The sequence below is a fragment of the Pogoniulus pusillus genome, chromosome 11 (assembly GCF_015220805.1).
Source record: "Pogoniulus pusillus isolate bPogPus1 chromosome 11, bPogPus1.pri, whole genome shotgun sequence".
Classification (NCBI taxonomy): domain Eukaryota; kingdom Metazoa; phylum Chordata; class Aves; order Piciformes; family Lybiidae; genus Pogoniulus; species Pogoniulus pusillus.
In genome coordinates, this window is record NC_087274.1 from 9,705,362 (window position 1) to 9,720,116 (window position 14,755).

The 14,755-nt window shown below is 44.8% G+C and overlaps 1 protein-coding gene across 4 annotated transcripts in view; it reads right to left on the reverse strand.

Annotated features, from left to right (window-relative positions):
* Positions 1 to 10,294, reverse strand: part of SEC14L1 (SEC14 like lipid binding 1) — a 54,417-nt gene extending 44,123 nt beyond the window's left edge. For 2 of the 4 annotated variants that reach the window (XR_010303970.1, XM_064150929.1), the window contains exons 1-2: positions 10,206 to 10,294; positions 8,483 to 8,574 (exon numbers count right to left, since the gene is read on the reverse strand). Coding sequence is in view for 3 of the 4 variants with exons in the window: in XM_064150929.1 (XP_064006999.1) it covers positions 8,483 to 8,545 (63 nt within the window). In the remaining variant the exon portion in view is untranslated. The other 2 variants (XM_064150930.1, XM_064150931.1) reach the window with 2 other exon arrangements.
* Between the last annotated feature and the right edge of the window lie 4,461 nt (positions 10,295 to 14,755).

Genomic DNA, 14,755 nt, shown 5'->3' on the forward strand with positions numbered 1-14,755 from the left:
AATCCAGGATTCCATGCCATTAAACACAATCTGCAAATGCTTTGCTCTGCTCAATACCACCACGCCTGAAGACTGCTGAATCGAGTTTCTAATGGCACCTTCATTTAACTGTTCCAGCGTTTTTCAGACTGCAGATGCCCGATTTCCCTGTGGAATCGAGGGCTCCTGCAGTGCAACATGTGCTGACAAAGGCCCTGCTGACTTGCTGACTCTTTCTGTGGCCAGTTGCCATCTGCTCACTAGAGGTGCGGGAGCGGATGGGCATCTGCTCTGCAGGGGCTCAGCAGCCTCATCAAGCGGGAGATGAAATCTGACTGATGAGCTACTCACTGTCCTTTCTCTTCAAGATAGCTTTTGATGAGCCTACCTCCCTAAACTGGCTCAGTGATGAAGGTGTCTCTGCAAGAAAGCAAGAACAAGCTGGTAGTCCAACTTTGCTGTAATAGAAAACCACATCTTCGATTATGTTTCTCTGCCCTTAGAAGAAAAAGCCCAGGAGCCACAAACTGAAAACCTCTCTGGACTTTGCTGAAATCAGCATTACTCGAGCAAAAGCAATGCAGAGAAAAAGCTAAGACCTTGAGACCTATCTCAAATTTAGATGGCTCATTGCTTTGGCAGCAGTGCCCCACGCTGCAGTGGAGCCCAGACGATGCCAGCCAATCCTTCCAATCATGCTGCCACCATTATCTTCCAGCACACTCGCTTCTTGGCATAGCTCTCACCTCAAACAGCTGAAACCAGCTGCCTGTGAATGAACTGTGAGAAAGCCAAATTATTAAATTACCTATAATAGGCCTTCATTGACATTTTACCTGAGCTGCTGACCTGACCTGCCTTAACTAAATCACAAAAATGAGATAAAAGGAGTTAATAATTCAGCTTAACAACCTAGTCCTTCATTTGGGATATATACACAGTAATTTTAAACTACATGAAAAACTGGAAGGCAAATTCATTTGGGAGAAAAGAAAGAGACCATTTAAGACTAACCTGTAATTAGCTTTAACTTGAGCTAATTAACAGATTTCCTTACAAATCCTCAGAAGATTCATTCTATATGCAGAACACAACAGGGTTAAGACTGCATCGCCACCCTCCTCCTAGAAACAGTGCATTCAAACCAAGTGCAAACTGAAACTATCATGGTTATGAGAATCACAGCAAACACTCAATTCTACACTCAAAATCTCAACTCTGACTGAATGTTCTTTAAGGGAAGTCCTCAGGGGCTGACACCTCTCTTTCTACTCCCCGTTTCATAGTATGCTTGCCTCTTCCAAGCACAGCAGCTCCAATATTCTGCTGTAAGACAGCAAGCAGCAAGAGCTCCACAGGAAGAGGAAGGGTGGATTGCTCAAGCTGGAGGTGCCTGTAACTGGCCATACCACGTGGAAATGCCTCATTCTGCAGCTGCAGCTGACGTCTCTGATCTCTAAGCAACCCCTGGCTTATCACTGGACATGCTTTTAAAATTAACAACGAAAAATAAACACATCATCTCTCTTTCCCACGGGCTTTCGAAGGCTTTTCACACCTGCTTCTTAATGGCTAACTACCTTACATCACAAGCATCAAGTCGTACCCTTTCCAGACCAGAAGCGCAGTACCATGAGTGTCTAGGACTCTACAGAACACTTTAACCACTTCCTTTCTTCTGCCAGCTTCCTACCTGAGGGTTTTTTTCTTAACTGGAAGGCAACATCCCTTGGCTGATCAATAGATCCTACAGCAGCACTTCACACCAGCCAGGGAGCTAAACACCTGCAAAGGCTAAAAAGCTTGGGAAAGCTTTCAGAACAAAGCAACAAGAAGTGCTTTGATACATATTTTTTTTTCTTCTTTTGACACCTTGCAGAGCTTGACAGTAAAGCTGTTTTAGCTCTTAAAGTGTAAAAGACCTGTTAACAAAAACAACGACTAAAAGCATTTGGTGCTTAAGAGAACTGCAGCTGTCAGTTACAGTCAGGTCATGTGTTTGCCCACAAGAAAAAAGCAAAGCAGGAAACAACTAGCCATGGAAATAGCTAAGCAGGCCATGAAATGACACAAGCTGCACAGTGAACAGGCTGCTAAGTCAATATTTTTCCCCCAGTGCTCAACTTAACTCTCATATTTGTTAACCATCCACAGCTCTTTTCAAACAAGCAGCCAGAAATTAGGTTGTCCCCACAATGTGTGCTAGAACAAGAGATTATCAACAGGGACACAGAACATCAGCTGAACTGCAGACACTTAATAGCTAATAAGAAAATCCATACAAGGCACTGTTTCACTGCAGTTCTATCAGTGCCACTGCCAGCAATAAATAAGCCTGGATTTTTAACAAAGACAGGAAGCAAGGAGAGTTGAGAGCCTGAGAGTCATACAACTGAAGGGGAAAAGCTCTGGGCAAGTCTGGAGTGGAGACTCCTGTCCCCAGACTTTTAAGTATCCAAGACAAATCCTTGAAAAGGGGCATTGCAGCAAGGAAATAAACTACTTCTCTATACACCAAAGCCTACTTTGTGCTTTCAAAAGCACTTGGAGAAGGGCTTCCTTTTTGCCATCAGGCTCTCAGGCTCCCTTCACACAATGTGCAGCATGCATTTTTTTTTCCCCAAGAAAATGAGACAGGAAGGAATAAGAACTGCAAGGATTTATAGGCAGGTGTGGCACAATTTGATAAAATTACTTTCTTTTAAGTGATATTTCAAAGTGATAACCTTTCAGATGAAAAGATGGACTGCCTGATCAGAAAACTCATTACCATCTAGATCAAGGGATTATACTTTGATTTATCAATCTGGAAAAAAAAAAAACCAACCAAACCCAGATAGTTTTTCTAATCTATTCTGTCACTGAAGTGTATTTATACCATCTGCAATCTTATTACTCCCCTGTAATTTAGAGATACTTTAATACAGGGAGATTTACCTTAAACACTGTTCTTTTCAGATCTGTAAAATCAAAGAAAGCCAGTCAGCCTCTTGTCCAAAAGCAGCAAGTATGAACCATTACAATAGCATCAAAAAGGCACTACACATTGCACTCACTATGAAAGAGTCATGCTTTAGATATCCTCTCAGAAGAAAGGGAAAACAGGAGCCAAAGTGGTTGGTATTTTTTCTGAGAATATGTAGTTTGGAAGGAAGCAGTTTTCAGCCTCAAGGCAGTACAAGATGAACTGCAAGTCTGAGAAAGTGAAGGCTGAGGGGAGACCTCATCACTGTCGACAACTACCTGAAAGGATGTCGTGGAGGGGTTGGTGCCAGTCTCTTCTCACAGGTGACTAGCGGTAGAACAAGAGGGAATGACATCAAGCTGCAGTTGAGACTAGATATTAGCAAAAAAACAAACATCTTTTCCCAGCAAGAGTGGTCAGGCATTGGAATGGGCTGCCCAAGGAGGTGGTCGAGTCACTAACCCTGGATGTGTTTAAATGCCATTTGGATGTGGTGCTTGGGGATATGGTTTAGGGTGCACCTTGAAGAGTAGGGTTGGGCTCAGTGATCATAGAATCAACCAGGTTGGAAGAGACCTCCAAACTCATCCACTCCCACCTATCCCCCAGCCCTATCCAGTCAACTAGACCATGGCACCAAGTGCCTCATCCAGGCTTTTCTTGAACATCTCCAGGGACAGCAACTCCACCACCTCCCTGGGCAGCCCATTCCAATGCCAATCACTCTCTCTGGCAAGAACTTCTTCCTAACATCCAGCCTATAACTCTCTCGGCACAACTTGAGACTGTGTCCCCTTGTTCTATTGCTGGTTTCCTGGCATAATCACTCTCTCTTATCTTGAGAAAACCTGAATGTTTCTGTGATTTTATTGTAAACTAAAATTTAAATGTTATTTCCACACCTGCAAGTTTCTGACATTGAGCACTAGTTTACTCTCAGACTTCTTTCCACTGTTTGGCACCAATAGAAGCTGACAACATCAGGAACAGCCACAAAGTGGAAACATTATTTCAGGTATTACAAAGGATGCAAAATACCTTTGAAAGTCTGTCTCCTGTCACAAGCAGCTTTAAAAAGAACACCCTTAAGCTTGTACAAAACCACAGGTTCTCTTAAAATCTACATTAAATAAGCATAAGAGGACAGGTTTAGAGCACACACACTGTTCAGCCACGTTACTGTTCATGCTTATTTCTGAAACTAAGTAATTCATGGCTTTAAATAGGACATTTTCTAAATGGCATAAAGAGAAATACATCTACCACAGAGCTACCTAAAAAAAATCCAGCTCTGGTCAATGGTTCAGTTCAGTGTGGGTTTGGGTCCTTTAAAAATTCTCCCTTATTTTCCCTTTGCACACATTTCACTCTTGGAATGCCAAAGCAGCTGATTATTCATTATTGAAATTTACTTTGGAAATTAAACTCGAGGGGAATTATCTAATGAATGTCAGATTAAAAACGAGCTGTGAATCTTCAAAGTTAATTTTAGCCTCATGTGCCTTAAGAAAGATTCAAGCTCTTAACTGCCTTTTAATATTAAGAACTACTTTTTCAGCAAAGTCCCTATATTGCTTTAAATGTAAACCTCCCTAAGCTAATAGAGAAAAAATAGAATCCATAATCTCTTAAAAGTTTTATTAAAGCAGCTTTTCATTTTTTTTTTCCTCCAATATATTTAACCTTGGTAACTTGACAAGCGAGGCTGAGTAAACAGTCATCTTTCCACATTTCAGCTGCTTCCAGCGTTACATAAGCTTCAACACCAACAGGAGGAAAACCAAGGAGAGATTCTGTCCAGCCTGATCAACAGCTGTGCAAGTTGTTGGTTGAGGCTTTTTTAAACTATCCACATAGACACAGACACTTTTCAAGGAGCTGATTATGACAGATATGCCACAGAGCAGCCAAAAGTCATCGCATCAGCATTGGCAACCATTTGGTGAAACCATATTTGCCTGTGTTAGGTGTGGCAGACTGAAATGTGATCGTTTCTAGCCTGTGATTCAAGTTGAGGAGATGGTTTCATTAGAAGATTTGCATCCAGTTCTTACTGCTCCTAAAGCAACTTAGATATTATCTGGAACCATGCAATTCACCAGTAAATCTTCAAGGGAAATAACTTATATTAAATTTTATGTAGCTTGCCTTTAATGATAAGGGAAGGCAAGAAGCATGCAGCAAAGATCTCCCAACAGCAGCACTTCATCAGTTCTCTCCCCAGAGATAAGGGGCTGTGCCTTGAAATGCATTGTCACTGCCACAGAGGGTTCAACTAACAAAGGTTGGATTGCAGTAGATGAACATAGGAGAGAAACTTGGTTTTCAGCCCTAATTCAACTCAGAAAGACTTTTCACTGTGTCTATTTTTAAAGCCTTTATATCATAATTGCCTGCAAAACACTTGCCTTGTCAATCATGGTTTAGATCAAAGGGGAATTAAATCTAGTTTTTTGTCTTAGCATAGCTGCACTCACCCTTCACAGAGAACAAAGTTCTCTCAAAACACACATGAATGGAATGCTGATTGTATTCCATTCTCCCTCAAGTACCTCTCAGGAACCCAGGAAAGGGAAAGTGGGCAAATAGGAAGTTTGCAGTATAAATGACCCAATTCTGTATTTATGTGGCATTCACTTGGTTGCTTGTAAGAAAAGAACTTCATGCTGATTTTTCTGTTTGAAAGCTAAATATTACTTTGCCATAATGAGTTGCAATTTGTAACTGGAACACGCATCAACCAGGAAATCTTCACAATCCACATGGTCTTGGCTGACATTGGTGATCTTCATTACTGCTCTATAGAATTAATTGCCTCTTTGGAGCCATGAAACTCTCAGGGAAGGGAAGATGACAGCTCAAATAAAATTTCAGAAGTATTCAGCACTTTAATACAAAGGTGAGATTCCAGGCTAGAGACCTGGCAACAAAACCCAGGCCAGACACAATGAGTTTTGTTAGACAGCTCAGCATGAACAGCACTGCTGCCACATTGACCAAAGGTTTCTTCAAGAGCTTTTCTTACCAACAGGCCTCTCTAGCATGAGCAAATCTCTAGTTGAGAGTGGAAATCATAGAATGACCTCCAAGATCATCCAATCCAGCCTATCACCCAGCCCTAGCCAATCAACTAGACCATGGCACTAAGTGCCTCAATCCAGGCTTTGCCTGAACACCTCCAAGGACAGCGACTCCACCACCTCCCTGGGCAACCCATTCCAATGCAAATCACTCTCTCTGGGAAGAGGTTCCTCCTCACATCCAGCCTAGACCTCCTCTGGCACAACTACTGACTGTGTCCCCTTCTTCTGTTGCTAGTTGCCTGGGAGAAGAAACCAACCCTCACCTGGCTACAACCTCCCTTCAGATCATTGTAGACAGCAATGAGGTCACCCTTGAGCCTCCTCTTCTCCAGGCTAAATAAGAGGGAGGCAGAGAGAAAAATCAAACAAAACACAAAGTCCTTTTTGGGGTTCTTTGAATTCAAGCTTGATATGTACAAGGATGTGTTCCTTATGTCAGGAGAGCTGCTGGTCCTGTTAGGGTAACATTACAGCATTTTTTTTTGGTTGAGAATATGCAACATAGAAATTCCTTCCACTTTATTGAGAACAACATTTGACACAGATACTGCTTCCAGAAATACTTCCACTTCTGCAATCCCTCTTTCACCAAGGGAAAGCAGTAATAAAAAGTGTCAAGCTATCATGGAATGTTTATATTCTTTATGAATTTGTCTCATGGAGGCAATCCTCTACATGCTTCAGAAAACACACGAACAGTTTTGATAGATCACACCTTGGAAATTTACAAGTTTTAAAGGCATTAGCAGAAGCAACACGGCAGGAGAAAGATGTTCACCCAGCCCTGAGATGGACAAAATGAATCACATACATTGTTGCTAAACTTCCAGTCTTTGAAAGCATCTCCTTCAGCAGACTGTTTCTTCTTTTCATAAACATTCTTCTCTTAGTTCACTGCCTTCATTTTTCAGCTATTGTTTTATCCTAGTTGTGCATGCAGTATCCTAGTTGTGCATGCAGTAAAGCCTCTTCCTTTCCAAAGGAAAAAAGCTTTCATGTAAGAAAAGAACATTTGTTAAAGAGTATTCTTCAAATGTTACCCCCAAGATACAGATCTGTTTGAGAACTCAGAGTTAATATGAATAGTCAGAAGTGTTTCTAATTATACCAAATAAAGCATTGTTAAAGGTCCTGGTCAGCATTTTGTCTCAAAATATCCATGAACAACCAACTTAAATGAAGAATTTTGGCCTTCAGTTCAAGAGCAAGATAAAGACTCATCAGTGCAGCCAACAGCCAGAGAATTTTGTCCACGAAGCTCATTTTGGTTGACTAAGAACAAGAACCAGTGTATTTCACTGAAGGCTGATGTTAAACACAATCAGTTTTAGACTGGAGACCATCTGAAGCCTCCCTATCAAAGTACAGTGAGGATCTAAAAGACCATAAACATATCACAGCCAGGTTCTTCACAGCTCATGAAAATAATCACTCTCTGCCTTGCAGTGTTTGCAAAGGCAAGACCTGTCTGTGTAATACGGGAGCCAGCTTTAAGAATAAGATAAAAAGAAATTGAAGTATTCCCTGCAGAGTGATCTAAGCCTTTTTTACCCTGTGACTGCAAAGGATCACTTCTCTAAGGAACTCTGCACTCCAAACCATGTGATCTATCCAAATATTTACTCTGAACACTATTAAAACTCTCCTCTGGAGCCATTAAGCATAGTATTTCCAGCAAGTAGAATAAAACAATTACCATGAAAATTATTATTTCCCTGCTTTTATCAGGTAGTATCTGACCTGACTGCTCTCCTCAACTCTTTTTAACTCATGACAGCCAAGCAGCTTTGAGTTTGGCTGAATATACTTTAAAATGTCAAATACCTGCTTCCTTTTTGTTTTCTGAAGGAAAAAAGAGAGCGAGAAGGAGAAAAAGAAAGAATAGGGAACCTAATTAGGATTTTGGAGAGTCTTTTTTTGTTATTATCTGTAACACTAACACACAAACTAGCAACTACGCACCCAACAGGCTTTTTGTTCATCTCTCTGGCCTTTTTTTTCCCTCCCCCTCAAAGTACTGTCAGTGCTGAATGCTTTCTTCTCTTTCATTCAGGCTTATCCTCGCTTTCAGGGCTTTCTCTGCCCTCTCTAATCCTGTAAACTGATGAAGACACAACCACAGCAATCTTTTAATCACTGTATTTGACACCTTCTCCCATGTTAGAACAGATTGCCCCCAGTAATCAACTGGCAAGTACACTTGGAGCCTACTTTTGCTCTAACTTTAAAATAAACCGATGAAATACAGCTAAACTTTGGGAGAAAAAAAGAGAACATGTTACATAAAATATACTCTGGGTAGAGAAGAAACCATCAAAACACATACAGCTCGCCTTTTGTGTTCAGTTTCAGATTTGTACATTCTACAGTACCTATCAAACTGAGCCCAGCAAGCGCTTAGCAACCCCAGGAACTGCCTAGAAAGAGAAGTACAGCAAAAAAAATTAATACTTACAGCCATAATTAACTCAAAAGGGTGTTTATACACCCGCACGGGGGATTGGTACTTCTGCACCATGGCTGCAGCTTGGCGAGTTCAATTCAAACCTGAAAAAGAAATGTTTAAAGCCATCTGTCAAATGTAGGAAGCCATTTCCAACCCTCTCTTACAATCATTCTCTGTGTGGTATCATGCTAGCAGTCCCACAGGAAATCCTTCACAATTCCTTGAGGGCTTATTCTTTTCCTGGGGGAGGCACTGGGGCCCTGCAAAGCCACGTATATTTTTGTCAGGAATGACTTATAATTTCTTCCAAAGGCGATGCAAATTTAGCACATTTTCAAGCCCAGATTTAGTAACCACTCTTCAACAGCCTTTATGACTCTTCCTCAGGATGGCTGAGACTTCCTGTGCTGCTGAGAGGCAAACACACACACCAGTAAAGAAAGGAAAGCAGCACCCAGGCTCCTAGTAAGGTAAGTGGGTAGCCTTGCTTATGGGGCATTGTGAACTGGGACTGCCTTAAAACCCAAAACAACAAAAGCTGAGCTTAAAAAACATTCCAAGTGTCGAAAACTCTTTGTTTTCAGAAAGCAAGCAACGGCACACTTATCTAAGGCATTCCTTCACCATTTCCAAAGCAATTGGATTAAGACTTTGGAAAGAAACTTATGAGAGAGCCGAGGAAAAAAACTTAGAGAAACTACAAACATTCCAATAGAGAGCTAGGAAGAAGTAAAAAATCCTCTGGCAGAAGAGTCAGGAGTTATTCCCAAGGCTTTAGTGTCTGCTTTCCTCAGCAAAGCATTTGACCCAAACGCTTTTTAATTCAATACTATTTATCGAAAGACCTTGGCCGTAGCACTTGCAGATGAGCCCGTGGGCTGCTAGCCAGGCTTCTCTGTGCAAGAAATGGGTTTATAGGAATAAGGTGTTTACTTCTACTGTTTTCGGTTTTGGTTTTGTCTTTTCACACCTTCTCGTTTTATCTACAGTGCTGCAGCTTATCAGCTCCAGCTGAGGAACACGGCAGCTCCTCAGATGCAGCCAAAGATACATTCCAGACACCAAACTTCACCCAACATCCTACTCCAGCGAGGAATTTACCCGTGCCTGCCCCGAGTTCAAACGAAAACACCGGAGTCAGCAAAAATACCCAACATTCACCCGCAAACCCTCTCGAATCCTCGGACAAAAAGAGTTACACAACAAAGAAACTCCACGTTTCTTGTCACGGGTCTCCGGGACCGTGCTGCCTTCTCCCCGCCAGGTCCCCCCAGGGCCGCGCCGGGCCACGGCGGAGACGCTCTAGGAGCGGACGGGACACGGGACGTGGCGGACACCTGTGACAGCGTGTCCGCGGCTGCCCAGAGCCGGGAGAGCTCCGCGCTGCCCCCCCGGGGACCCAACAGGGCCGCCCACCCGGGAGGGAACAACGAGAGCCTTGGGACTTGCCGTGACCCACACGCGGGCCGCCACCCCCCAGCCCCACCACCACTCACCAGCACCCACCTCCTCTGGGCTCACCGCAAGCCCCAGCCCGCTGCTGCGGACACCGAGGAGTCGGTGAACAACGGGCAGGGCTCGGACATTGGGAAACTTGCCGCGGGGGAGAGCACCGGCGGCAGCGAGGCTAAGGGGAAGGGGCGGCGGAGAGAAGGGAGAAACACGAGCGAAACGGTACGGCGAAGGCAAGGCAGGGGAGGGCAGAGGCCAACAGCCACACGCTAACCCTTACCTCCTTCCGTGCCGCCGGCCGGTCGCGTTCTGGCCTCATGCCGCCGCTGGGCAGCGCCGCGCCGGTTCCGGCGGGGGCGGGGCGCCGGCGGCCGCCGCCGCCTCTTGTTGCTGGTGACAGGGCGGGGGCGGCGCTTGGCCGCCGGCCAAGGCTGCGCATGCGCGGGCGGGAGGCGGGAGGGCGGCTGCAGGCGCTGCCTCCGCGCCCGCGCAGTGGCGCCTGGCGGCTGCCTGGGGCGGGCCGGGCCGGCAGTGAGCATGCGTGGTGCGGGCCGTGGGACGTCGGCTGCGGGAGGCAGCGCATAGGCGTGCGGGGAGTGTGCTGCGGTGGCCAACAGCCTCCTGGTCTGTTGGGCGATAGTGTGACCGCAAGGACTTTTTGTCTCTCTACAGGTCACACCACAAATGCTGGGTTCAGTTCTGGCTCATAGAATCACAGAATGGTTTAGGTTGGAAGGGACCTCAAAGGTCATCCAGTTCCAACTCTCCGACACAGGCAGGACACCTCCCACTAGAAAGGTCGCTCAAGGCCTCATCCAACCTGGCCTTGAACACCTCCAGGGAGGGAGCAGCCACAACCTCCCTGGGCAACCTGTGCCAGTGTCTCACCACCCTCGCTGCAAAGAACTTCTTCCTAACATCCAGTTTAATCTCCCCTCTGCCAGTTTAAACCCATTACCTCTGGTCCTGTCATTACAAGACCTTGTAAATTGTCCCTCCCCAGCCTTCTTGGAGCCCCCCTTCAGATAGTGGAAGGCCACTCCAAGGTCTTCTTGAAGCCTTCCCTTCTCCAGGCTGCAGAGCCCAACTGTCCTCATGGGAGAGGTGCTCCAGCCCCCTGAGCATCTTCATGGCCTCCTCTGGACTTGCTCTAACAGTTGCATGTCCTTCATTACAAGGAAGGCATTGAGGTGCTGGAGAGTCCACAAGCTGATGTAGGGCCTGGAGAACAAGTCTCATGAGGTGCAGCTGAGGGAACTGCAGGCTTAGTCTGTAGGCTGAGGGGAGACCTGGCTCTCTACAGCTCCCTGCGTGGAGGCTGGAGCCACACTAGGGATGATCTCTTCTCCCAAATGACAAGCAACAGGACAAGAAGAAACAGTCTCAAGCTGTGCCAGGGAGGACCCTTTCTCAAAGTGGTTGTCAAACCAGGCTGTCCAGAGCAGTGGTGGAGTCCCCATCCCTGGAGCTATTTAAAAGCCATGTAGACGTGGTGCAGAGGGGCATGGTTTAGTGGTGGACCTGGCTACGTTAGGTTAACAGATGGACTCAATCTTAAAGGTCTTTTCCAGCCAAAACAATCCTGTGGTTCTATCCATCCCTCCTGGTCATGAGGCCACAGCTCTGCCTGGGCGTGTGGCTCCTCAGGCTCCTAGTGCATGCCAGGTGAGACCAGAAGCAGAGAGTGTAAGGGACCAGTGTAATGACCACAGCATGGGGCAGCTGCAGTGGTGCACTGAGTGCTTCAGGGTGGAGCAAGAACAGGAGGGAAACTGCCCTAAAGACCTGTCTGGGAAATAGTTTATTGCTGCTGAAAGGACAAAGATCTGCAGCGTAGGATCACAGATGGTATCTGCTGGACAAAGGACAAAGCACTCTATCATTTCATTAGTAACAAGTAGTTGCACCGTTTAGGCTAATCACCTCAGGAGGCGCTGGACCTCTCTGTCCCAGGCACGCCAAAGGCATGGCACTGCAGGGAGCTCTAGGTGCCCAGCTCTGCCCCATGAGCAGAAACTCTCAGGAGTACAGGGTCCTGCTCAGGGACCTGCCTCAGTCACCACTTGACCACCTTTCTGCCTTATCTGTCTCTGTTTTCGGCCAGCAGTCACCAAGCCTGGGGTGCTTTGCAGTTTGGGATGTCTGAAAGGGTTACGTCTTAGATCATGTCCAGCACAGTTTAACTATGATGTACTAAAAGCAAGAACTGTTTTGTACAGAACCAGTGTATCACAAACTGTGTTAAAAGAAGGACTGGAAAATTAGGGACCCATGCCTCTGTTCCCTTCAATGACTCTATTAAGGCAATTTGTTTTCCCACAACATGTTTTATTGCTGGCTTACTCCCCTGGAAAATAAATCTTCCTACTAAAATTTAGAGATATTATCGTGTCCTTTTAGTGTGATCCTTTCTTTAGGAAGGCTGAATTTGTGGTTACTATTAATGGAGTGACTCAGCTAGAGTTCTTTCTTACACAAGCCATGTGTCTTTTAAAGTTAGTGAGGAACAGTCTGTCGTCTGATCTGAGACTAGTCATTATGAGAAGTTTAATCAGTTGAGAAATTGCCTTTCTCAATCTGCTTTCTGTCACTGCACTTGGCCAGCTGCCTTCATCTAGCTGAAGCTAACTAGTTAATCTAGTAGCTCTGTAATTAGATTTAGTTATCTGATTGATATTCCTTGCCATTACGCCTGTAACATCCTTTTCCTGCTCTGAAAGCCTGAGATGTAATCTCAACAGCGTAGCAGGGCAAGGAATTTACGCCCACTCAAGTTTGCTCTTTGTTCGTAACATTTCTCTCTTTAGGTTCTGAGAAGTGCTTTAATTCTTACTTACGGCCACTACTTTGTTTAAGCAAATGACCGTGTAACTCCAAAAAGCTTTATTTGGACTTTTAAAGGTGCTTGAAGTTTATTGATAGAGTGAAAGCATTGAAGGGGAAGTCCATAATTTCATGTCTGCATCAATCGTGGTAGGTGCCTTGCCTGTTCTCTGAAGACACAATCATTTTAACAAGACACACACAGAAAAGGAAAACCATATGATTTAAAATACTTTTGCTACTGCTTATATTCCTGTTACATCTGTGGTGGAAGCTCCAGCAGTGCATCATTAGAAGGAATATAAATGGAAAGAAAAATGGGTGGGTGAAATGTTTAAGGCAAATTGTGAGGTGTGATGAAGAATAAAGCCCAGAGGATGCAAGATGGAGGTGCAAACCGTTCAGTATTGGTAGAATATGAGGAATGCTGCTTGCTAGACATGATGGGCAGTTGGGCATTCAGGAGGTTATGCAAGGTTGGTCACTCCACTTTTCCTGGATCACATTCCTTCACGTTAGGAACTGTGGTTACACAGCTCCAAGCCCAGTCATTTATTGTGTTTCAGGCAATATTGCCAGGGGAACGAATGAGAACCATTGGTAGTTTATCCCTAGTAATAACTGACTTGTGCCTGGGAGCAGTGCAGGGCTGGTGTGTACAAGAAAATATTCAAAACACCTCTGGCCTTGCTGTAATTCAGTGCAAACTTCTGGAATGTCAGCAGGCAGGGACTTGCTCTGGTGCCTTCTGTGTTGGCATCACAGAGTGACTAAAAATGAAGTGATCTTGGCTACTTACTGGCCAGCAGGTCTCACCTTCGCAGCTTCCGCACAGAAGAGAGGAGGTGGTTGGGAGCTCTGAACAAAAAAGAACATGTGTTCATTCAAGGTCTTGCAGCTAAGCTAGATATTTATTAAAAGGATGTGAAAGAGGGATGAGATGTTGAGTTCAGATATGCTGGAGCTCTTCAAGAGCTGCTCCCTAATAAATCAGTCTCATCTGCGTCAGTGGATTTTGGTTTTTGGTACCACCAGCTACACTGAAATAAATGCCTGTTTCCCAAACCTTTAACATCATGGGAAAGGTCCCTAATGGCAGCATTTCCAGCTGAAATAAGCATGATGACTGACAAACAGCTAATGGGACAGAGTTGTGCCCTGGGGCAATGCAATTCTGGTTTACACAGAGTTGTTACTAAATGCTTTATAGGTACTTAACCGGTGTCACTTATTATTTTTCCTTTCCTTGTTAACCTGGGGAGCCAGCGTCTGGCAGTGCTGGGTGTGAGGTGGTGTGAATTCTTTCACTCCTTCACTCTTAAAACTAAAGGAGCTGCGGCACTGTAAGCTCATTCAGGGCTCTCTGTGACATCTGTAGAGACTTTTTATAAGCTCCCTGTGTAAACCATACTGGGGAAAGCACACAACGGGAGAAATTTCTCCACCTGTCTCTGAGATCTTAAAGCCCTCTGTAATAGCCAGGAAGATCCTAATAATTACAAGCTACAGGTATAAATACTGAGCTTCGCAAACTGCTGCAGGAAAAGCTGTGCAGTAAGTCAGGATGAGAGAGCAGAGCAGAGTTCTTCACTTCCCAGGTGATCCCCTGATTCCCAGACGCTGCTGCCTTTGAGCTCTCTGGTAATTTTCCATCAATGGCAAGATTGGGGACAGAGTGAAATACCTCCAGATCCATCAGATCCACTCAGAGAGGTGATGTTAACATACAAAACCTAGAAGGTGTTCAACTCTTGCACTGAGTTTTCTAGCCAGGACTAAACTGACCTCAGTTTACTCCAGTTTAGTGCAGTCTAAGTGAATGTGTGTTAACATTACACCATTATTTGATTTAGCTGAACTTTCCCCACGTGTCACACTGTAGAAAAGCCTTAGATGTCCTTGCAGGGCAGAGCCCTTTATGTTTTGATGCCACAGTCAGAACCATGTTTTTCCCTTTCTTTTTAAGTGACTGATAAGCAAATTGAATTGTAGGCTGGGAGCTGGCCA